At 43.8% G+C, this 23,836-nt stretch overlaps 1 protein-coding gene across 5 annotated transcripts in view; it reads left to right on the top strand.

Annotated features, from left to right (window-relative positions):
* Positions 1 to 23,836, top strand: part of ARAP1 (ArfGAP with RhoGAP domain, ankyrin repeat and PH domain 1) — a 141,580-nt gene that overhangs the window by 28,655 nt on the left and 89,089 nt on the right. For 4 of the 5 annotated variants that reach the window (XM_075198344.1, XM_075198343.1, XM_075198342.1 and 1 more), the window contains exon 2: positions 1,452 to 2,153. In XM_075198344.1, the coding sequence (XP_075054445.1) occupies positions 1,489 to 2,153 (665 nt within the window). In that variant the 5' untranslated portion in view covers positions 1,452 to 1,488. Of the gene's footprint in view, positions 1 to 1,451; positions 2,154 to 9,302; positions 9,417 to 23,836 lie in introns of those variants that run through there. The other variant, XM_075198345.1, reaches the window with a different exon arrangement.

Here is a 23,836-nt window from a genome sequence, read left to right as displayed (position 1 = left end):
CAAGTATCCTCTTCCTTCAATATCGGATTGCTGACCTAATAGTTTGCTGACAATTACTTACATTTACTATCCTTTGCCCCTCACTCCCTTTGCTTTAAAGGAAAAAAAGGAACGTTCTTTGTCCTGACTCGACAAGGGGCAAACTGAGCGCAATCTGCGTTTGTTTCAGAACGCACGTAGTTCAACAAGGATTGGATCTGAAGATTCGAGCGCTGATAAATACGAGTGTAGGTCTGTTCTGCTACACAGGACACTGCAGGATATGTACAATACCTCTGTGGGATATAAATTCTCAAAAGAACACAGAGAAAAAAAAATATTGAATTAATGTCACCAGTCACCAATTTGTTTAATTTTTTTTTATTTCTTTCCCTCTATGAAATACATCTATTAGGATGTTATGAATGTCTACTGTACATAAAATACATTATTACAGTTGCTACTAATTGCACACGCATGTTATAGCTGTATACACATGTTATAGCTGCATACACAGCCGTCATCACTCGTAAGCGGCACTTAGACTAGTCCTGTAGCTGGAGCAAGAGATACGACTGAAAAACAAGTAGCTGAAACATTTCCTGAGCCTCAATCGGACGCTGTTGCGTGAACTCCAGTTTGTCACACCCTCACTGCACATTGGCTCGAGCCAAATACCCCTGCCCCACCCTGATCCCTCCCTGAGTTCGTAGGCTGTAGTAAGTGTCCTTTGCATTCGAAGATGAACGTGGCTGCGTTGTGTGGCTGATGGTCCAGTTCTGGGCATGCACAGAGTGATTTTACTGATTATATGCACAAAATTTATTTTTAGATCCCTTGATTAATTGTGTGCATATTCCATTTCCTTTAAAGTTACATCCCAGCATGTTGTAAGTCATATGTACTTATGGTACGTTCAGTGGGTATTATGGTGAGTAACATATTGCAAATATCAGTAATGATTTAGGGGCCTAACATCACGTGAGGCTTCAAAGGGATTTGGACAGTGATTCAATTTCCTCCTATATATTGATATATTTGGTGAGTTAGCCGATTTGTACATTCCTTGTACATATTTACCTTCTTGTCCTCCTCCCCTCTGCCTTGGTGCGGTCTGTCCCATCATCACCAGCTTCCACAAAACTACCGGATACTGTTTTGATTTCTGCTTTACCCTAGGTCTGTAGGTCCATCATGGGTGTTTGGTATCTCATGTATATAGTGGAACCAGACTCCGTATTCTGAATGGCCACTGGCAGGACTATGTGTTCTTTGTGCTGCCTGTATTGCTACCAAGATACTTTCCTGATAACGTAACAAGAGGATAATTTGGAGACAGGGCTGCACCTATGTTTCTTGTTCCTCGGTCACATTCATAGATCTTAGACCTCAGCTGCAGTCATCTATCTCATTGCTGATTGCTCTATATGTGGTTGATAGAGACACCTCTTTAATTCTTGTATTTCTTCTAGGTTTCGATGAAGAGCAGTAATGAAGTGAAGACCATCAATGATGTCTGAAGGATCATCTCTAAGTGTGGCTGAATGGCTTCAGACTATAAAACTGGACCAGTACAGTGACCTCTTTGAGAGACATGATCTCCACACAGTGGCTGATTTACGTCATTTCAGCGATGAATCTCTAAGCGTTATTGGGGTTATTCTGCCAGGGCATCGTAAGCGCATGTTGGCATCCCTCCAAAAATCAATTTCCCAGGATCAATCCGTGGAGGACGAGGTTATCAGACCAGTTCCAATGAAACGCAACGTTTTCCACAAGTCTGCATTCGAACGGTCAACTCCTTCACCGAAATTTGATCCTATCCACTCCCTTGAGCCCTTGGAGAAAGCAAAAAATATTTGTTCTCCACCACCCATTCCGCCAAGATGTGGCCATGGACCGCCCCTCAAATTTTCCATTAGTCCGCCCAAATCTGTCTCTCCTGTCAGCCCCCCCGAACCTTTGGCCATTGATGGACCGTGTAACCCAACCAACACAGCTATATCCCCATTGGATGAGTGCGGGCGTTTGGAGGATGATGAAGAAAAGATTCCAAAACTGGTAGCCCCACCTCTGCCAGCCAAACGTCACAAGAGTGAGCGCAAGACTGTCAGAAGAAGCCCCCCACCTCTCCCAGCCAGACCCCCTCTAACCGTCCCTCCTAAGCCCAGCAGGTAAGGGATCATGGGTAAATTCTAAAGTGACTCAGCCAGTATGCTGTGTAATAATTGTCTTCTCTTTTACAAAGCAAGTCATCCATTCTTTATTAAACTATTCCCATCTACAGCAACTTCACCTGATAGCCGACACCATTATTTAATTGTTCTTATTGTTCAAGAAAAAATCCCTGCAACGTTAAGACTAAGTTGGTCTTTCCTGGAATTGCCGATGACTTCACGTAGTGACCTCTTTTATATAAGCCATGAATATATGCAGCGTTCATACCTCTCTTAGACATTTTCTCTCTTAATTAATTTGGCTCTGACATTATAAACTCGTAACTTATTTCATGTATTCCCCCTGTGCTCTGAAAGCAGCAAATATAATATTTTTTTTGGTTGGCCAATAAAGGTATCACTCCTATAATACTTTTTTATACTTTTTGATACAAAAGTTTCTAACATCACAGCGATTAGATATATGAAAGCTACTCCGTTGCTTTGAGAGAAGTGTTGCTGCATTTAATGAGTGATATCTGCAAGTTGCTCTTGGCTCCTCATGGAGCTGGCCTTGCTACTTCTTCACTGAAGGAAAGTTTCCTAAATGGCTTCTGCAGCAACTTACAGGCTCAGCTACAGTTTACTCGTGTGCACTGATGGATGGATAGGGCTACTGTCAATAATCTGGTATCCAGCTACAACAGGTAAGAGCTGGCATTTGATTAGCTTTATTTAATGGCAAGTATATTATACTAAAGTATAGTGTGCCAGGCCATGCCTGGTTCCAAGTATAGTGTGCCAGGCCATGCTTGGTACCATGTATAGTGTGCCAGGCCATGCTTGGTGCCAAGTATAGTATGCCAGGCCATGCTTAGTGCCAAGTATAGTCTGCCAGGCCATGCTTAGTGCCAAGTATAGTGTGCCAGGCCATGCCTGGTTCCAAGTATAGTGTGCCAGGCCATGCTTGGTGCCAAGTATAGTATGCCAGGCCATGTTTGGTGCCAAATATAGTGTTCCAGGCCATGCTTGGTGCCAAGTATAGTATGCCAGGCCATGTTTGGTGCCAAATATAGTGTGCCAGGCCATGCTTGGTGCCAAGTATAGTGTGCCAGGCCATGCTTGGTGCCAAGTATAGTGTGCCAGGCCATGCTTGGTGCCAAGTATAGTATGCCAGGCCATGCTTGGTGCCAAGTATAGTGTGCCAGGCCATGCTTGGTGCCAAGTATAAAAAAATCTTAAAATTTTCCTGAAATTAGCTCTTCGACAATGATAACAATACATTTATATTTTTCATACAATTATGTCCACACTATATCAATTCTTTCTTCTGTGCATTGGAGAAGTCGCCTGTAGGGGGCAGAGGATCCTCATTTCAACTGTGTTTTTTGATTATTATTTATGGGGAAAGTTTGTCATTTATGTATCAGTTGTGAAATGTAAGATACAGAGATCAAATCAACAATTTTGGATCTATCAACAATATACAAGTAATTGTGAATAGCGCTACAATGATACATTGTTACAATGTTAGGGTACAGTCTACAGGAGACCGTAGCAGCATTAATTAAGCTGAATTATTTGTGACAAGTTTTTTGTTATAACCTTTGGTTATATTTCTAGTTGTATTTACCATCACTGGTGGTTATAGAAGCCCAATGTTTTCTAAGATCTTGTTGATAGACCTTATTGTACGGATCTGCGCACATCGCGTACGTCCTTGTGACTGCGGCGTTCAGCATTGATAGCGGCGTTAAATGGTTTGAATTCAATTTTACAATTGATGAAAGACAACAAATTTAATAACAGCCAATAAAATAATTTTTATTAGATTCATTGACAGATATTCCTAATGATAGAATTATGTAACAGATCGAAGTAAATATGCTTTAGTTTGTTGTGCCAATTGGTGATTGATTAATTAGATTATTTCACTGTTTAGAAACTAATCTTGGTTAATTATCTAACACCCAAGGATGCCGCTCTGATATACTTATTTATCGACGTGTTTAATAAACCAGCTTAGATGAGCACATAAGGAATTATTTTGCTGTCGTCTGTAGTGTGTTGTCCTAGATGAAAACTATATTCCAACAGCAATGTGCTCAGTAGATGGCGCTGCTGTTTATAATGCATAGCAAGAAATCAGTTCTTATGTAAGTAATAAACTATAAGTTTCCTGAATTATAATACTTCTCCTTTCAGACTCTAGCATGGCCATCTAACTACTCTGTACCAATTATAAATGGCAACAAGTGTTTCTGTCATACAAAGCAGGATTTTGGAATTTGGAAACCTATCTCTACCACTAGAGGGCGCCGCAGACACCTAATGTTGCCAACAAGACAAATAGCAACTTGCAGAAATACAGTATTTTTCCCCCACACGTGATTTTTACGCATTGTTGTTATGCGTACACTGTAGAATAATTGGAATTTTTGTCACGTACGTAGATCAGCTATTTTGTTGTTGTTGTTGATGTATTTTTGCTGTGACCTTTGGTCTTCCCTCTCCGGTTGCAATTTGAGCTGGATATTCAGGTTAATTCAATGTCATTCCAAGTGCACCTGTGCGATACCACGTAGCCACACCCAGGGGAGGGCTGGCAAGACTCCACTCAGCAGCCTATTTTTAAGGGAAAAAATTCAGGTGACCCGGCCCGGGGGCAGATGTCCCCCCTGCCCCCCAGCCCAGACTGCCCCTGGCCACACCGCAGAGTAATCTGCGCTATTGTTCTAGTTGTTCATGGTGGATCACACGTGTTTGCTGGTCCGGAGCTGCTCACGGTTTTGTGACCTTGGATGAGTGACTTTGTCTTTTTATGCTTCATTTGTGAGCTCAGAGGTGCCTGGAAATTTCTGCAGACAATTCAGCGTGACCTGGTGTACGCTATAAATAACTATTGGACATAATGGTTTATGACTAAGCTCCGTCCAGCCCTTTGACTATACAGATGTTGTGTGTTTTGAGGTGAGGTCTCTGTGACTGCAGTCACACGTGGACCATCGTTTGGTGACATTCTCCGTCTCACTGAAGTTTGCAATAAGTGCAGAGATGAACAATGAAGTAATGAGAGTTATGGCCGATCTCTGTCGTGGAGAAAGAAGGTGCAGCTGGATCACTTATAAATAACTTGTTTGTGGGTGGATCACGTAGAAATAACTTATTGTAGATATTTATTTTACTTAAGTGTGCAGTGCACCTCTGTATATCATACAAATGTGCCTATCTTTTTATATTGGTATGTGTTTTGTATGGAAATGTATGTACTTCTAAGACAGTATGTCATGTTTGGGTTTTGTAACTGGAGACAGGTAATCTCAGGTTGATTAGACCTTTTCATCGCTCAGTGACCAAAACGTCTGTTGAGCCTGAAAGGCAGGAGGAGGTAATCCTACTTGCTGGTAGACTCTCTATACAAGTGATTACAGATGAATGTGAATTTTGCAAGTTAAATTGTGTTCAAAGGAAGATTATAGAAATGTTATACCCTAATGGTAAACATTCAATAGAAAACCTCAGACGTAGTGGTGCCGCTAGCAGCAATGTAAAAAGGTGTTAAACCCCTCCAGGCTGAGTTATGTGCAGGCTGCATGAAGCACCTGGATTGGTTAGAGGGGCAGGAGGCTGGATTACCTCCTTCCAGGGTATCTGTGTAAATCTGTATAAAAAGTGGACTGTTTGACCATGTAATTATCATTATCTGTACTTTCTGGACCTCAATCTAGGGTGCGTAACTGTCCTTGTTAGGACTTCCTGAGCTAATAAATATCACTGCTTAAGGAACCTGCTGTGACACCTACTTACCTGCTCTAATTCTTGTGACCTACTATCTAATCCGTTATCCGACTGAGGTTAGGACCCAGCATCCATTACCAACGCTCTGCCCACTACATTGCAGCTGAGCTAATAAACATCACTGCTTAAGGAACCTACCTTGATGCCTACTTACCTGCTGTAATTCCTGTGACCTACAGATTAGACCAACCTAATCCATTCCCGACTGTTTCTGAGGTTAGGACCCAGCATCCAGTACCAACGCTCTGACCGCTACCTGCGGCTCTGACCAGTGAGATAGGCCAGGGGGAACCATCCACAGCACCCTGATCTGAAGGAAGAGGTCAGGGGTACCAGCCCAGGTGCCCAGCGAGGGGGTACACTAGCAGCGAGAGTTACCCAGAAGGTTCTAGCTGCCGCTAAGGAGCCTGGTGGTGGCAGCAGGCCCCTCCTACTGCGGTTAGAAGGTGCATTTGAGAGAAAAAAGGGGGATGTGGAAGGCATGCCCAGCGTGGACGTTTTTATACTAGAAATAGATGATTGAGGGGCGATATAATTACATTTATGGCATATCCAGGAAACTACCTGTTCAATAAAGTCTCTGTAGAGGACATGAGGTTGGAGGAAGATGTTGGATCTGATTTATTAAAGTGCATAAAGCCTGAGTGAAAACGTTTTTTTTTTGCTTCGCCCGATATATTAAGGGGTTTACTGCGGCAAAGGCTTCGCTGCACTTTTGGATGTTGGAGCCTATTTATCAAATAATTTAGAACAGAAGGGCAGAAGTATTAAAAAATATTTATTGATTAAATAGATATTATTTTTTTCAGCCAGGGATCTGTTTAAAATAAATGGGGCTATCGCCCCAGCCCCCAGAATATAAATGTTATTGGGGGGTGATATATTTTATGAATTGAAGCTTTATTTGTGATAGCAGCGGAACTAGAAGCCCAGTAGAGCGTAACGAAGACCTTAATGGGTATATTTACTAAACGGCGGGTTTGGAAAAGTGGAGATATTGCCTATAGCAACCAATCAGATTCTAGCTTTCATTTATTTAGTACATTCTACAAAATCACAGCTAGAATCTGATTGGTTGCTATAGGCAACATCTCCACTTTTCCAAACCCGCCGTTTAGTAAATCTGGCCCTAAGAGTGATACTAGGCTCTTACTGCTCTCCAGGTAATTTTGTAGGGCCGATACAAGTTTAATAATAAAGGCCCTTATGCTCCTTCTGGGAAAGCATTCTTTACAGTAAAAGCAGGTGTTCCAGAGGAGGAGGGAGGGAGACCACGTGGTCCAGACTTCGTTTTCCTCCTCAGATGTCCGATGTGATGTTGGTGCCGTATCAGAGGTCACATGATGCAGAAGTTGGCCTCTCCTGCAGAAGATGAAGTTCAGTCCTAATGTCTGATTAATGACCCTTCACCCTTCACCCGCTTATTCAGGAAGAACTGGAGCTGCGATGAAGAATGCAGAGGATTAGATTTGGAGCGGACGGGGCATGAAGCTGAGGAGAGGGCCAAGTGGGCATAAAGCAGGAAGGATCTGGGGCAACAGGTGAAGTCTTGGTGGGTGTCAGGCTGCCGTAGGTCGTAGAAAGTCTCCAGTAAGGACTGAAGATCTTACCCAGTATAGTGTCAGGGAGGATTTAGTCCGATCCCTTCCCCATACTTCAAGGCACTTATTGGGGGTACTGCGCTGCTCGGGATGAGATGGGGTTTTTGAGGATGAATAAAGTATTTTCTTCAGTCCAGAAACTAATATAACGATGTTTTAAATTGCAACAAAGTCACATTTTCTTGTGTATAGTGGGCCAGTTGTCCCACTGATGCCTAGGGGCACTTGGTAGCTTCAACGGACAGTCCAAACCTGTTGGCCAGGATCAACCTGTCCTTTGTATGACCAGTCAATTTATTAAGCTCTGCTACAGCCAGGGGCGCAGAGAGGAGCCTCTGGCTCGGTACAGCCGCCTATAAGGTTGTGTGTGAGGCCTTGGCACAGGCAGCCTAGGGGGGCTCTGTCTGCGCGGGACCAACAGGAACCTATTGGGCCCCACAGTCACTTTCCCCTGCCCATATTTGGGTTCAGATAAGATTCAGCCCCATCTGCCCCCAGCCTCGGGCCCCAAAGGAAGGCCAGGGCCCGGGTAATTTTTTTTTTTCTTCCAGCCCCTCATTGGCCCTGGTTACAGGACACTGAGCGTTGTCCTCTCCAGCTGCTGATTTACATGAACTGAATCCTATGAACAGCCACAATGGAAACAACAACAGCAGCTTGAGGTGGAACTAAATCTGTCTGAACGTCTAAATTTAAAATGCTTTTTCTTTAATTGAAAAAAATAGTCTGTCGGCTGTTTCAGCAACTTTTTGCATAAGTCTTTGTGTAGAAATCTGCAGAGCTGTTTTTTTATACCCAGAAATGATTTCTGAGCTGTCAGCATAGTTTTGATGAATATTCCAGCTCATCTTTAGTTGATACGTTCCAGCTATGACTGCGTGTCTACATCTGGGAGTTACGTTTTCCAGTGTCTTTGGGCGTTTTAGGACAGTCCTGCCCCCAACTAGTAGAATTTCAGGGGCTCCTTCTCCGGGGACCTTGCTGTCGTTCAGGTATTCATACTGAGCCCCCCACACAGTCTATTCGGCCTGGAGTAATGTGAATGGGAAGCAGATTTATGCTGGATTTTGGGGCCTAGCGGATTGGGCAAGCTGCCGTACGCAGGGGACGTGAATGTCCTGATGACGCTGAGGGGTAAAGTGATGTCACTCACTCCTCAAATGTCATGGTTCGGTCCATATAATGGCAGACTCCGCTATGTGAAAGTGACAGGTGCCCTTTCAGGTGTATCTAACTTACAATTTACAGGGTTGGGTATGTTTGGTTTCTGTCCGATGTTAGTTCAGGAGCAGGATAGGCCCTGAGCTGCCAGAAAGTGACACAACATGGAATCGCTGCAACTACCTTTCTGTAAGGGAACAATGTCTCTATTCCTTGTATTTGAAGGTACCTTCAGCTAAAGACGGACAATATTAATCATCTGCTTTTTATGACTGATCCCCCTTGTCAACCACTTAGTTTGTCGGACCCCTACTTTGTACTAGGAACAGCAATGGGTTAAATGCAGCCCCCACAGAGGGATCCGATACTTTATTAGGTCAGTATATCGGATACATTATCAGGAGAATGTATCCGACATCACCAGCTGCTCTGTGACCAGTGTAACTGTGTATTGGAGTTAGAGGCTCTCGATTATGGAAGAGGTTAAGTCTCTGAAGCCACAGTCTGAGATCTGTTGTTTCCCTTCCTGCTAATCAGGAAGTTGTGAGCAGAATGTGTACAGGAGCTGAGAGCGCTGTTCATTGAACGCTGACAGAGACCGTGAGCTTGTGTGACCAAACATGTCAGGCCAGGCCGGGGAAGATGGACACTTTGTGCTGTTAGACGCTCTACATGCTACAGCCCAGCTCCCCTGACCCGCAGCGTCCACGGTCTACATATGGTAGGTGCCTCTCACATCTCATTGGGGCCCAGGAGACCTGTATACTGTACTATCCGTGTTTGGATCAGGAACGGCTGCTCACCGTCATGTTACAGTAATTGTGTGATAGAAGTATGTTGGGGTCATCACACAACGGTTATCTATACCCAACATGTCTTATCTCATGATGTTTATGTATGGTCCTCTGTAATGTAAGATGTAAGGATAGTGGGTTGTCTTGGTGAGGTCCAGTTTAGTATTATTAGTATTTTGTTTGTTTTATGCAATTTTTTTTAGAGGACAAAGATGACAAATGATATTCAGATAATAATAGAATATATTACATAAGTAACTTTGAGGCCTCTAATGTGGAGATGACTAGAGAGAGAGCTGAACCACCTTCTGCAGATTCTGACATTTTATAGGAGAGGGAGTGCACTGTATATAGGAAAGGTAGAGGAAGACCCTGACCGTAGGAGAGGGAGAGGTACAGCGCCGTATGTATGTAGGTGAGAGGTACAGCACCGTCTAGGTACGGGAGAGGGACAGCGCCGTATATATGTAGGTGAGAGGTACAGCACCGTCTGTAGGTCAAGGGGGAGGGACAGCGCCGTCTGTAGGTAAGGGAGAGGGACCACCCTGAACGTAGGTAAGGGAGAGGGACCACCCTGAACGTAGGTAAGGGAGAGGGACAGCGCCGTGTGTAGGTAAGGGAGGGGGACATCGCCGTCTGTAGGTAAGGGAGAGGGACAGCGGCGTCTGTAGGTAAGGGAGGGGGACAGCGCCGTCTGTAGGTAAGGGAGAGGGACAGCGCTGTGTTTATGTAGGTGAGAGGTACAGCACCGTCTGTAGGTAAGGGAGAGGAAGCACCCTGAATGAAGGTAAGGGAGAGGGACAGCGTCGTCTGTAGGTAAGGGAGAGGGACAGCGCCGTCTGTAGGTAAGGGAGAGGGACAGCGCCGTATGTGGGAAAGGGAGAGGGACAGCGCCCTCTGTAGGTAAGGGAGAGGGACAGCGACGTCTGTAGGTAAGGGAGGGGGACAGCGCCGTCTGTAGGTAAGGGAGAGGGACAGCGCTGTGTTTATGTAGATGGGAGGTACAGCACTGTCTGTAAGTAAGGGAGAGGAAGCACCCTGAACGTAGGTAAGGGAGAGGGACAGCGCCGTCTGTAGGTAAGGGAGGGCGACAGCGCCATCTGTAGGTAAGGGAGAGGGACAGCGCCGTATGTCGGAAAAGGAGAGGGACAGCGCCGTCTGTAGGTAAGGGAGAGGGACAGCGCTGTATTTAGGTAAGGGAGAGGGACAGCGCCGTCTGTAGGTAAGGGAGAGGGACAGCGCCGTCTGTAGGTAAGGGAGGGGGACAGCGCTGTCTGTATATAAGGGAGGGGGACAGCGCCGTCTGTAGGTAAGGGAGAGGGACAGCGCTGTGTTTATGTAGGTGAGAGGTACAGCACCGTCTGTAGGTAAGGGAGAGGAAGCACCCTGAACGTAGGTAAGGGAGAGGGACAGCGCCGTCTGTAGGTAAGGGAGGGGGACAGCGGCGTCTGTAGGTAAGGGAGGGGGACAGCGCCGTCTGTAGGTAAGGGAGAGGGACAGCGCTGTGTTTATGTAGGTGAGAGGTACAGCACCGTCTGTAGGTAAGGGAGAGGAAGCACCCTGAATGAAGGTAAGGGAGAGGGACAGCGTCGTCTGTAGGTAAGGGAGAGGGACAGCGCCGTCTGTAGGTAAGGGAGAGGGACAGCGCCGTATGTGGGAAAGGGAGAGGGACAGCGCCCTCTGTAGGTAAGGGAGAGGGACAGCGACGTCTGTAGGTAAGGGAGGGGGACAGCGCCGTCTGTAGGTAAGGGAGAGGGACAGCGCTGTGTTTATGTAGATGGGAGGTACAGCACTGTCTGTAAGTAAGGGAGAGGAAGCACCCTGAACGTAGGTAAGGGAGAGGGACAGCGCCGTCTGTAGGTAAGGGAGGGCGACAGCGCCATCTGTAGGTAAGGGAGAGGGACAGCGCCGTATGTCGGAAAAGGAGAGGGACAGCGCCGTCTGTAGGTAAGGGAGAGGGACAGCGCTGTATTTAGGTAAGGGAGATGGACAGCCCCGTCTGTAGGTAAGGGAGAGGGACAGCGCCGTCTGTAGGTAAAGGAGAGGGACAGCGCCGCCTGTAGGTAAGGGAGAGGGATAGCGCCGCCTGTAGGTAAGGGAGTGGGACAGCGCCGTCTGTAGGTAAGAGAGAGGGACAACACCGTCTGTAGGTAAGGGAGAGGGACAGCGCTGTGTTTATGTAAGGGCGAGGGACAGCGCCGTCTGTAGGTAAGGGAGTGGGACAACGCTGTGTTTATGTAAGGGCGAGGGACAGCGCCGTCTGTGGGTAAGGGAGTGGGACAGCGCTGTGTTTATGTAAGGGCGAGAGACAGTACTGTATGCAGGAAAGTGCTGGTTTCATCTGAGGACAAGATAAGGACAAGAGTAGGGTAAGTTCTTTACTGAGACCAGACTTGGACTAGTTTGTTTCTGGAAGTAAAAGCTGAGTCAAGACTTTAGGACTCATCTTCCTTTTGGTTTTGCTGAGAGAGATGTGACATTTACAGCAACCATTTAATAAAAGAGACAGAGAAAGTTTTTCTTTGAAATGCTTATTTTGCAATCAATTCCAGGTGGATGAAAACACTGATCGCTGTAACGTAATGATAGAGCTTTGTGACAGGTGGGCTTACTGTGACAGGTGGGCTTACTGTGACCAGGTGGGCTTACTGTGACAGGTGGGCTTACTGTGACCAGGTGGGCTTACTGTGACCAGGTGGGCTTACTGTGACAGGTGGGCTTACTGTGACCAGGTGGGTTACTGTGACAGGTGGGCTTACTGTGACAGGTGGGTTACTGTGACCAGGTGGGCTTACTGTGACAGGTGGGTTACTGTGACCAGGTGGGCTTACTTTACTAACCTGTCTGTTGGTAAAGAGAAGATGAGATGCTACACTATTTACCTGGATCGATTTTTCACTATTGGTAAATAACTGTTACTGACCACTCCTGCTGGTGTCACCTCACACCAGATGATAGCGACTTTCGAATGCCAACTGCACAATAGTTGTAGGATGATTTCGCTGCCACCACTAGACTCCTTCATTGGCACCTAGAACCACTTGCTTCTGGGTAGCTGGTATAGCTGCTGCAGCGCTTCTTTGCTGTGGGCTGGCAGGATCCTCCTGACTAACTATGGATCAGGGCTGCTGGGTAGCGGGCAGATCGTTGACACAGAGATGCTGGGTTCAACACAGGACAGCGGGGAACGGATTAGAGTGTGAGCTCTTATCTGTTGGTCACAGGATACAGCAGGCAATAGTCGTCAAGCAGGACCTTCAAGGTGTGATGTTTATTTGCTCACGGGTTCCGACAAGGATCATTGCACACTAGTTGGAGGTATTAGTGATCACCCAGAAGTACAGATGGTATAATACAGTTAAAATACAAAATATAGCTCATATATACTGTTTCTGACACACATGTTGGCAGGGGATAACCCAGCCACCTGTTCCTAACTGGCACCTCAAAGTCTGAGATATTACATCCAATATTTAGCATCTGGATGTAATATATTCTCTAAACTAGAATTTAACGCATTTTAAACTTAACAAAATTGACATCAATCTGTGATTTCCCAAATTACTTGCTGTTATATTATTCAAATAGTCCTCTATCTGTCTAAAAGGACAGAATACACAGGATAGGAAACTAACAACCCCCTGCTGTGTATTCAGGCTAAAGAGATGTGTCGGTCACTCTGATGAAAGGGCTAATTAGCATGGGATTTCCTTTCTTACAAGAACAAGTTACATTTACACTCCCAGAGCCCAGTGGCGGAACTGAACCCTTTCTGGTGCTGCGCACCGGTCACTTACCGGCGCCACGTCACCCCATTCGTTACATTTAGAAAAAATAGATTCTTCACTCCGGGGGTTAACCCACTGGACGCTGTGGTGCTGGTGTTACTCTTCCGCTGCCGCAGTGCATATTTAAAATACCTTTATTTTTATTACATACCTTCTTAAATGACTGTTTTACACACACACAGCGCCTAGCCCTGGTGTATTAATCCCTCCAGTGCCGTGTATAACCTTCCCAGTGCCGGAGCACAAATATGGCCGCTGCACGTGTGGTGGACCAAACACGTGACTCGGCCACACCCATGTTACATTATCCCCACTCCCTCTCCTTCTCACTGGTGGAACTGTGGGGGTCCCACGTGGATGAATACACTGATCACGGTAACATAATGACAGAACTTGTTCATCCTGGAGTCCACAGCGCCGCGCAATCAACAACAAAAAAACAGAAACAAATACAGATAAATAACCAGCAAAAAGAAAACCTGAGTCCGTACAAATCAATACAAGTGACTACAGAGAACACAACTGTATAACAAGACGCAGCTAAAAGACAGGAAACATTACGAAGAGGGTAGTAAGCGGAGAGGAAGAGGGAGGTGAAGTGAGAGGAGGGAAGGGTTTAGGATGGGAAGGGGCAGGTGGAGCGTGAGGAGGGAATTGTCTTAGGATGCAGCGGAGTAGGCAATTGGGAAAAGGGGAGTTTTCAGGGAGCTCTTCAGAGTTTCGAGGTTGGAGACAAGTCTGATTGGTCGAGGCAGGGTATGACAAATGTGGGGAGCAGGGGCGGCAAAACCCTGAAGGCGGGAGTATGGGGGGGTGACAGGTGATGAGGAGAGGCGAAGGTCATTGACTGAACGTATCCTCAGTGAGCGCCCAATGCGTTTTACAGATTCATTGGCCTGAGTGGTTGACTCCTCCCACCTTGCAGAATGGGCCAACCTTGAGATGTGGCCGCGGTCGCCAGGAATGAGTTTGTCCAGAACCAGTTTGGCCCAAGAGGCTCAGTTGTAAAGGAAATAAATATTTTGGGTAAATGTTTATTCAAAATGGAAATTCATTCCAATATGTATTCTTTATATAACATCGAGTATATGCCAAAGTAAATATAACTAAACCCTGCAATTCCCTTTAATAGTTATTATTGTGTTTTTCTGATACTTCTTCACTCAATGTTTAGTTATGTTATTTATAACCCAAAGGTGTCACTGGTTCTTCTGCCTTCTAAGTAGATAAAGAGGTTTCGTTGTGACTAAGAACTGTCCACAGACCGAGGAGGAGAAACAGCCAACAATAACTAAATATATATAATGTTCATTTATACTGTGTGTGTTTAAATGTTTTCTTTGTTCTACTTATTTAAAGGGAATTTTCTTTTTTGCGCCCTTGTATTGTCCCCTTGAGCTGTGTATATGTGCGGACAGACAGAGTCCATAAACGTGTCGGATCTTGTAAAATTGTAGCCCATTTATTAAGGCCCTTTATTTGATTTATTTAATGACTTCATAGTGAGCCGATGCCTGTAACCCTTATTCCTGAAATGTTGGTTGATTATAGTTAGTAAAATTTGAAAAGTACAAAAGCAAGTTAATTGGTGGAACCATACTGAGTTTGGGGGGCAATGTATAAAGTGCATTAATCCAAGACAGACTGGGAACACCAATCAAAATAATCTGCCATAGTAATGTTTTGTTTCTAATTGCCCCAACTTTGTTTTAGTGCTTAAAGTTATTTGAAACCCATCTACTTCTGAGATGAAGATTTCGCTGAAACTGTATCAAATCAGTTTGAAGATATAGTGGTCTGAGTTCTTATTACGCTATTCACTATAATACAACATGTCGGACAGCCAGGGATCAGGTTAGGGCTCTATGTACTAACTGAGGCGTATGCACCAATTGTTTAATACATACACGCGGCTCTTCTCCCTTAGAGCTGGCAGAGGACGTTGGCGCAATGCACCAGTCACATGGTAATGAATAATCTCATTACCATATATAGAAAGGATGTTGATTCAGCGCTCCCTATGCAAATAGATCTGTGTAAACTGCAGCCATACGGGACCGGAGGGGGAAATGGAGAAGGGAGGGGGAAGGATGAAGGGTAGCTCAGCCCTTAGACACAGTATTTTTGATGATGATGGGTCCCTGGGCGCATGGACAATGTAGTTATGTATAAAACAATTTATTGTAACATATATTGTATAGGTTATACAGTGCTGTACATAGATACATACATAAAATAGCGACAGTATATGACCTATTTGGTGGTAGATAACTACCAGCCCCTTACATGTAGCATCAATAGGTAACAGCTTGTAAAAGCAATATTAAACAGATACACATATATTGGATGTATAACAGCTGGTGGTATAAAGGGCTTTCCGTGTGTACAACAACACTGAGTAATAGCCAAATCGACAAAGACTAGTATTGGTTACAAATATTGTCCAAATGCGGATTCCATAAGTTCATTCCTCCTGAGTGAGGATATGTAACAGATAGGGTGCAGATACTGAATAATCCCCAAATAGGAATGATTTGGTTCAAAAACAAAGTCCTGGTTTGAGAGTGTTAGTAAGAGCCAGACAGTTCATTCCTCCTGAGTGAGATTATGTAACAGATATAAAGTGCAGACGCTGAAAAATCCCCAAATAGGTTTGATTTAGTTCAAAAACAAAGTCCTGGTTTGAGAGTGTTAGTAAGAGCCAGACAGGTCCATCGGATGAGCCCAGTTATGGAGGCTGGTTTAGAGACTTACCCTTAGTGAGGCAGATCGCGGATCACATAGTTGTGGATAGTCCTAACCCGAACGCGCTCCCTTGTGCTTTGGGCCCGTTGCCGTGGAGATGTTTGTCCCGTCCTGTTGCCTGGCGGAAGTGTCCGTCTCAGATAGTGAGTTATTGCGCATGCGCATGTGCCTGTGATGCCGCCGCTCGTAGCGGTGGGTTTGAATGTAGGTGTTCTCAGCAATACCTACAGAGAGCAGTGCTGTATTGTGTTCTGTGGTTTCAATCCAACGCGTTTCACCTTGGGGCTTCCTCAGGGATTGTGAAAGGGGGCCCATTAGTTAATCTCTTATAGGCACCCTTGTTCCGGGTAGGTTCCTGATAGGTCACATTTGCTGTCATGTGTCCTATTTCTGATGGAAAGTACGTTTTGTGAATATTTTCTCAGATATGAACACCTCCTCACACAAGAAGTCAAACAATGGTGGGAAATCACCACTCTATCCAAATACGTAGAACATAAAATTGTTCCAAGAGGCTTAAGAATCACCAAAAAACCTACATTCAATCATAGCAATGAAAAATTCATCAGTACATGGAATGGCATTCTTGAGTCATGTTCAGTAGCACTTATGAAACACATCATCTCAGATAGGCAGACATCCCTAAAATACATAGAAGAAGAGATAGCTACTATCCAAGATAGGCTAAAACCATTACAACACCTAGAAGACTATATAAATTTAGAGACGCTCACTGTAAATAAAATTAAAGGAATAGAAGAGGACACCATTAAAATTAAGGAAAAGAAATTTATGAGGGACATTAAGGACTATGAAAACACACCTTACCCCTACCTGCCAACAAAGAAAACCCAAGGGTTCAAACATAAAAACCAGGACAAACCTTCCAATCCATCAAACCCATCACACTCGCATCGATATTCTAAAACCAAATTGAGACCCCCAAGATCACCATTGATTAAGCACATTCCAAATTTAGCCACGCAAAGGAGAACATACAAACCCCTTAACCCTAACAATTTGGAATACCCCAACAGGCCACCATCTCGCACAATATCCCAGAACGGGAAAGTACTAGACAGCTTTAGGAAAGGTAGAGATTCCTATCACAAAGAAGTCCAAAGCTCCCAATCTATTCTTCTTGACAAACTCAACCAACTTCCCCCCATTACACATTCACATACAGAGATTGAGGTTGAAACAAACCTCAACCTTTTTTTAGAACTAGCGCAAGCCCTCCCATCGCAAGGGGTTCAGAACATATCGGATCCCACATTACCATGCACAACAACCAGCTCCAATCTAAACGAACTAACACAATCCACCACCAAAAGCAGGAAAAGATCAAAACCATCAGAGGAAGACGAGGAGGCAGAACAACTAGGGGCAAGACCAAAAATAAGAAAATAACAGAAACTGGCAAAGGAATTTTTAATCTCAGCAGAATACCTCTGACTGATGCCCAAACCAAATTATTGGATAAAGGCCTAAAATTCGCTCCTGATAGAACCCTCAATAAATTTAATACATACATAAACCTGCATAAGTTTATTCGAAAACTTACCCTCAAAAAATTCTTTATAGGAACTGAGAGAACCACAAGCTCAGAACCCGTTCCTACCACTGATTTGGAATTTGTTCACACCCAGCTCAAAGCACCATCTACTTTTTACCCACATCATCTTAAAGGACCGTTTATCACAGCATTTCAAAAATTGGTTGAAACAGATTTAGACAAACTTCAGAATACTCAGAAGGAACATAATAGGGACTCCAACCTCACCAAAAAAGAGAAACAAGCAATTTATGATTTTCAGAATAATCCGGACCTAATCATCAAACCAGCAGACAAAGGGGGGGGGATCACCATCCAAGATAAAGAAGAATACCTGGAGGAACTAAATAGACAGCTAAGGGACACCACTACATACGAACCCCTTAAGATGGACCCCACTGTACAATACCAGAACGAACTGCTGGAACTTCTTAAACCAGCTCTTCAAATAGGCATTTTAAACAGAAAAGAATTTGACTTCCTTCATGTAAAATTTCCAAGGACCCCAGTCATTTACCAAATACCGAAAATACACAAAAACTTGCAGAACCCACCGGGTAGACCAATCGTTTCGGGGATTGGATCACTAACCTCCAATCTATCAAGCTACATAGATTCTTTCCTCCAACCCCTAGTGTCCCAACAAAAAAGCTATTTGAGGGACACAGGACATGTTTTAGAAATTCTCAATAAAACGGTTTGGAAGGAAGGGTATATATTGGCCACATGTGACGTCACTTCACTATACACTGTCATTGAGCACGCATCAGGCTGTGCACATGTTTTAGATATTCTCACGCATCAATCAAACATCCCAGTACAACAAGTGAAATTTCTAGTCGAGGCCATATCTTTCACACTTAACCACAATTATTTTTGGTCCGAGGGGCAGTTTTACAAACAGGTTCGCGGGACAGCAATGGGCGCGAAATTTGCGCCTAGTTACGCGAACCTGTTTGTGGCTGTCTGGGAAAACAACAACATATGGACCCACAATCCGTTTCTCCAATTTCTACATCTGTGGTATAGATACATAGATGATGTCCTTTTCATCTGGACAGGACCTAAAGATCAACTTACACTTTTCCTCAACCACACCAATTCTAACGACCTGAACCTACACTTTACTGTAGATACTAGTACAGAGGCTATCAATTTTCTGGATTTACAAATTTATATCCAACAGAATCGAATTGAAACAAAAACATTTTTCAAAGAGGTAGACTCCAACTCATTTATTCCATCAACAAGTAGTCACCACAAGAATTGGATGCATAACATACCTAAAGGCCAATTCACAAGAATTAGGCGCAACTGTTCCAAAATAGAAGATTTCGATAACCAAGCTGAACTACTTAAGAATAGGTTTCTTGAGAGAAACTATAATCAGGAAATAGTTGAACAGGCCCTAACAACTGTTAGGGAAACAGATAGGACCAGCATCCTTTGTAAAAGCAATGCCCCAACCACTGAGTACAGTGTCCCGTTCATAAATCAATACAGCAGTGACTCAAAAAAAGTCGAGCACATTATCCAAAAACACTGGAAAGTTCTTCTGGGAGATGAAAAGCTCAAAGAAATTCTTCCAAAAAAGCCAAGATTTATCTACACAAAAGCAAATTGCCTTAGAACCCAACTTGTGCATAGTACTATAGCACCAAACAAACCAAATACTGGGGAGACTTGGCTTAGAGAAAGCACAAAAGGTTTTTTTCACTGCACCAGATGTGCAGCGTGCAAAGTCAGCACCAGTAGACACACTAAACCTTCTACCCTGTATACCTCCACAACCACGGGAGAAACACACCCCATAAGGGAGAAAATTACATGTGACACCACAGGGGTTATTTACCTTCTACAATGCCCCTGTGGGTTACAGTACATTGGGAGAACCATTAGAAAACTCCACGTCAGGATCTCCGAGCATCATAGAAACATCAGAAAGGGCTTTGACAAACATAGTGTCTCTGACCACTTTGCAAAACACCATTCCAAAGACCCATCAAAATTGCAATTTATGGGTATTAAGAAAGTCATCAAACCTTGGAGAGGGGGTGACTATGTCAAATCCATATCGAGAGAAGAGTCCAAACACATCTACTTTATGAAAACCCTTGCACCGGAAGGACTTAATATTGACTTCGAACTAGGTCAATTCCTTTGAGATCCCTCTGTATAATCTGCAAAAACCCTGTTTTCATGTAACCACCCGCCAACCAATGTCACTACTACATATGGTAATTATACACTACCTAATCCTGCAAAACCACATATGGGAAACAATTATTACCCAATCCTGCGCAATTATCATCATAACCCCTAAGCGGTGGTTAGTGTGGGATATCCAAATATCTAACACAACCCTCTTGTTTAAATCCATTGTTCAAATATATTGGCAATACCCACTATGAATAGGGGCCACCACATTGCTGCACAACCAGCTCAACCATCACTACCAGTTGTGAATGTAGGGGTGACCCCTATGACCATATATATATATACACCTGTGACTAATGTAATATTATGGCAACAGGGATCTGTTGCAAATGTAAGCATTTTTCGCCACTATGTAACCAGCAACAAGGACTATTGCCCTCCAGGGCTTTTAGGGGATGTCTATTAAACATTGGACATTACACTACTATAAAAAGACTTTGAACTCCATATAATGGAATCAGATGAAGGAAAATGCAGGTCTTGCAACCTATCTGAGAACACTACCAACAAGACTATAACCTTTGCAAGATAAAGTCCGGCATGGACACACTTTATGTGTTAATGTCCAGTTATGGTATACTACCAGTCCACCAATGCTAACTTAGCTATATAAGCAGCAACACAAAAGGTGTAAGGAACAATAATAAACAGCTGATATATAAAAAAATGAGGGAGAAACAAACTTATTCATCACGACTACTCCCATTGGATAAGACATCTGTCCATCAGAAATAGGACACATGACAGCAAATGTGACCTATCAGGAACCTACCCGGAACAAGGGTGCCTATAAGAGATTAACTAATGGGCCCCCTTTCACAATCCCTGAGGAAGCCCCAAGGTGAAACGCGTTGGATTGAAACCACAGAACACAATACAGCACTGCTCTCTGTAGGTATTGCTGAGAACACCTACATTCAAACCCACCGCTACGAGCGGCGGCATCACAGGCACATGCGCATGCGCAATAACTCACTATCTGAGACGGACACTTCCGCCAGGCAACAGGACGGGACAAACATCTCCACGGCAACGGGCCCAAAGCACAAGGGAGCGCGTTCGGGTTAGGACTATCCACAACTATGTGATCCGCGATCTGCCTCACTAAGGGTAAGTCTCTAAACCAGCCTCCATAACTGGGCTCATCCGATGGACCTGTCTGGCTCTTACTAACACTCTCAAACCAGGACTTTGTTTTTGAACTAAATCAAACCTATTTGGGGATTTTTCAGCGTCTGCACTTTATATCTGTTACATAATCTCACTCAGGAGGAATGAACTGTCTGGCTCTTACTAACACTCTCAAACCAGGACTTTGTTTTTGAACCAAATCATTCCTATTTGGGGATTATTCAGTATCTGCACCCTATCTGTTACATATCCTCACTCAGGAGGAATGAACTTATGGAATCCGCATTTGGACAATATTTGTAACCAATACTAGTCTTTGTCGATTTGGCTATTACTCAGTGTTGTTGTACACACGGAAAGCCCTTTATACCACCAGCTGTTATACATCCAATATATGTGTATCTGTTTAATATTGCTTTTACAAGCTGTTACCTATTGATGCTACATGTAAGGGGCTGGTAGTTATCTACCACCAAATAGGTCATATACTGTCGCTATTTTATGTATGTATCTATGTACAGCACTGTATAACCTATACAATATATGTTACAATAAATTGTTTTATACATAACTACATTGTCCATGCGCCCAGGGACCCATCATCATCAAAAATCTCATTACCATGCATGGGGTAACTTCATCGAGAATCTTCCTCTGGGGGACTATAGAATTTCAGGGTGTCTTCCAGGACCCCCGGCACAGACGGCTACGCTCCCATATACCACGTCCCTTTCTTGTGAAACAAGGGTGGGGGGCGTAATGACGAGATTCGCATCATTCGGAACTGCCGCCGCTACCCCTTGGACCTCACCTCTGGGATAGTTCCAAAAATTAGACAAGTATAAGTATCGCCAGTGTTTCTATCATAAAAGAAACCTACTGATCAGTAAAAATGGTCAGGAGGTTATAGTATCTGTGGCTGGATCACCTAGAAATAATATATTGTATACATTTATTTTAATTAGTGGCACAGTTCGCCAATGTATATCATTGCAAATATACTGATTTGTGTATTGGAAATGTATTGATTTCTGAGGTCATATGTTATGTTGGAGGAAATTTGTTTTTGTAACTTCTGAAGAAAGGAAATCCCATGCTAATTAGGCCTTTCATCGGTGAATGACCAACACATCTTTTTAGACTGAATACACAGCAGGGGGTGGTTACCTATCTATCCTGTTAAAGAGATTTGGGAGTATTTGTATAATGTCATTTGGTAAATCACAGATTGATGTGAATTTTGTTAAGTTTAGATTGTTTTAAATCCAAGTTTAGAGAATATATTACATCCTGATGCTAAACATCTGATATAATATCTCAGACATTGGTGTGCCCGTTAGGATCTGGGGGCTAGGTTACACCCTACTAACATGTGTTATAGATATAGTATATACATAGCTGTATTTTATATTTTAATGGTAGTCTACTGTCTGTACTTCTGTATGACCTTGTCAGGACCATTGAGCAGTAAACATTATCGCTTGAAGATTCTGCCTAACGCTTATTTCTTGCTGTATCCTGTGTCCAAGACATAAGAGCTTACACTCTAATCCGCTCTTTTCCTGTGTTGAACCCTTCACTTTAAGCTCCTTCACAGGAACCTAGAACCACATACTTCTAGGTAGCTGGTATAGCTGCTGCAGCGCCTCTTTGCTGTGGTCTGGCTGGTATCTCCTGACCGCTTACTATGGTTCACTACTGCTGGGTAGCGGGCAGAGCGTTGACACTGGGACGCCGGGTTCAACACAGGACAATTGGGGAACAGATTAGAGTGTAAGCTCTAATCTGTTGGTCACAGGATACAGCGGGCAATAGGCATCAGGCAGAATCTTTAAGCAGTGATGGTTCATTGCTCAATATTCCTGACGAGGAAAGTTACACGCTAGTTTGAGGTACTAGTGATTTTCCAGAAGTTACAGATGGAATAATACAATACATGGTCAAACAGGGCTCATTTTATACAGATTCTGAAACACATGTTGGCAGGGGGTAACCTAGCATTATTCAGACCGGTTTTAAGAAGCAGGATGAGAAACTACACAGGAAAGAAAGGTAACGACCTCCTGCTGTGCATTCAGTCTAAATAGATATGTTGGTCACTTCTGAGATGAAATAACATGATTAGCATGATTAGTCTGCCTTCAGACATTGCAAAAGCAAATTTCTAGCACCATGGCATATTGCTACATTTCCAATACAAAAATACAACACAATATCAAAATCTGTCTAATTGCAATGGCATACAGCAGCACACTGCACTATTACTTCATATAATTTAATGCAGTAATTAATCTATAAGTGACCCAGCCACAGGGTTATTGGAGGGTGTTACCGCAGCGAAATTCGGTAGCCTCTGGCACAGTCTATCGCCCTGTTTCAGGATTGGGGGTAGTGGATACTCACCCATACACACACATAGACATAACACCTATAATCCAGACAGTTGGGTTGAACGCTAGGACTGGTGAAAATGAATTACATCTAAAATTCCAATTCCTTGCCAGTGACTATGCGCAGTGGTACTGGGGTGTGATACTCGCCGTTGCTAGCCGAAAATTGTTTGTTTGTTTATACGTTTTTTTAAAGTGACATGGATAATATGGTGATTGTCAATTAGATAAATTGGACACAAATGAGGTCACCAGCGAACAAAGCTCGGAATGTCGGCCTTAATCCAATGTATGGAAGTATTCTAGATTCCCTTGTCAGAAACAAGCAAGACCTGACCTGTCATATGGTAGCTCCTAAAATATAACTTAACATGTTAATTGTACATCTAGCATTGTTGTCCTTGCTGATGGCGATGAGGTTGATGATTCATTTTAAGTTGATCTTTGTAGGACTAAAGCTGGAGTAGAAGCCAGTTTTGAACTGAAAACTATAAGGTCTCAGTTATCATCAATTTATGTTT

This window comes from Mixophyes fleayi, chromosome 2 (genome assembly GCF_038048845.1).
Source record: "Mixophyes fleayi isolate aMixFle1 chromosome 2, aMixFle1.hap1, whole genome shotgun sequence".
Lineage (NCBI taxonomy): Eukaryota > Metazoa > Chordata > Amphibia > Anura > Limnodynastidae > Mixophyes > Mixophyes fleayi.
Note: the sequence above shows the minus strand (reverse complement) of the source record. Positions and strands in the feature narration are given on the sequence as shown.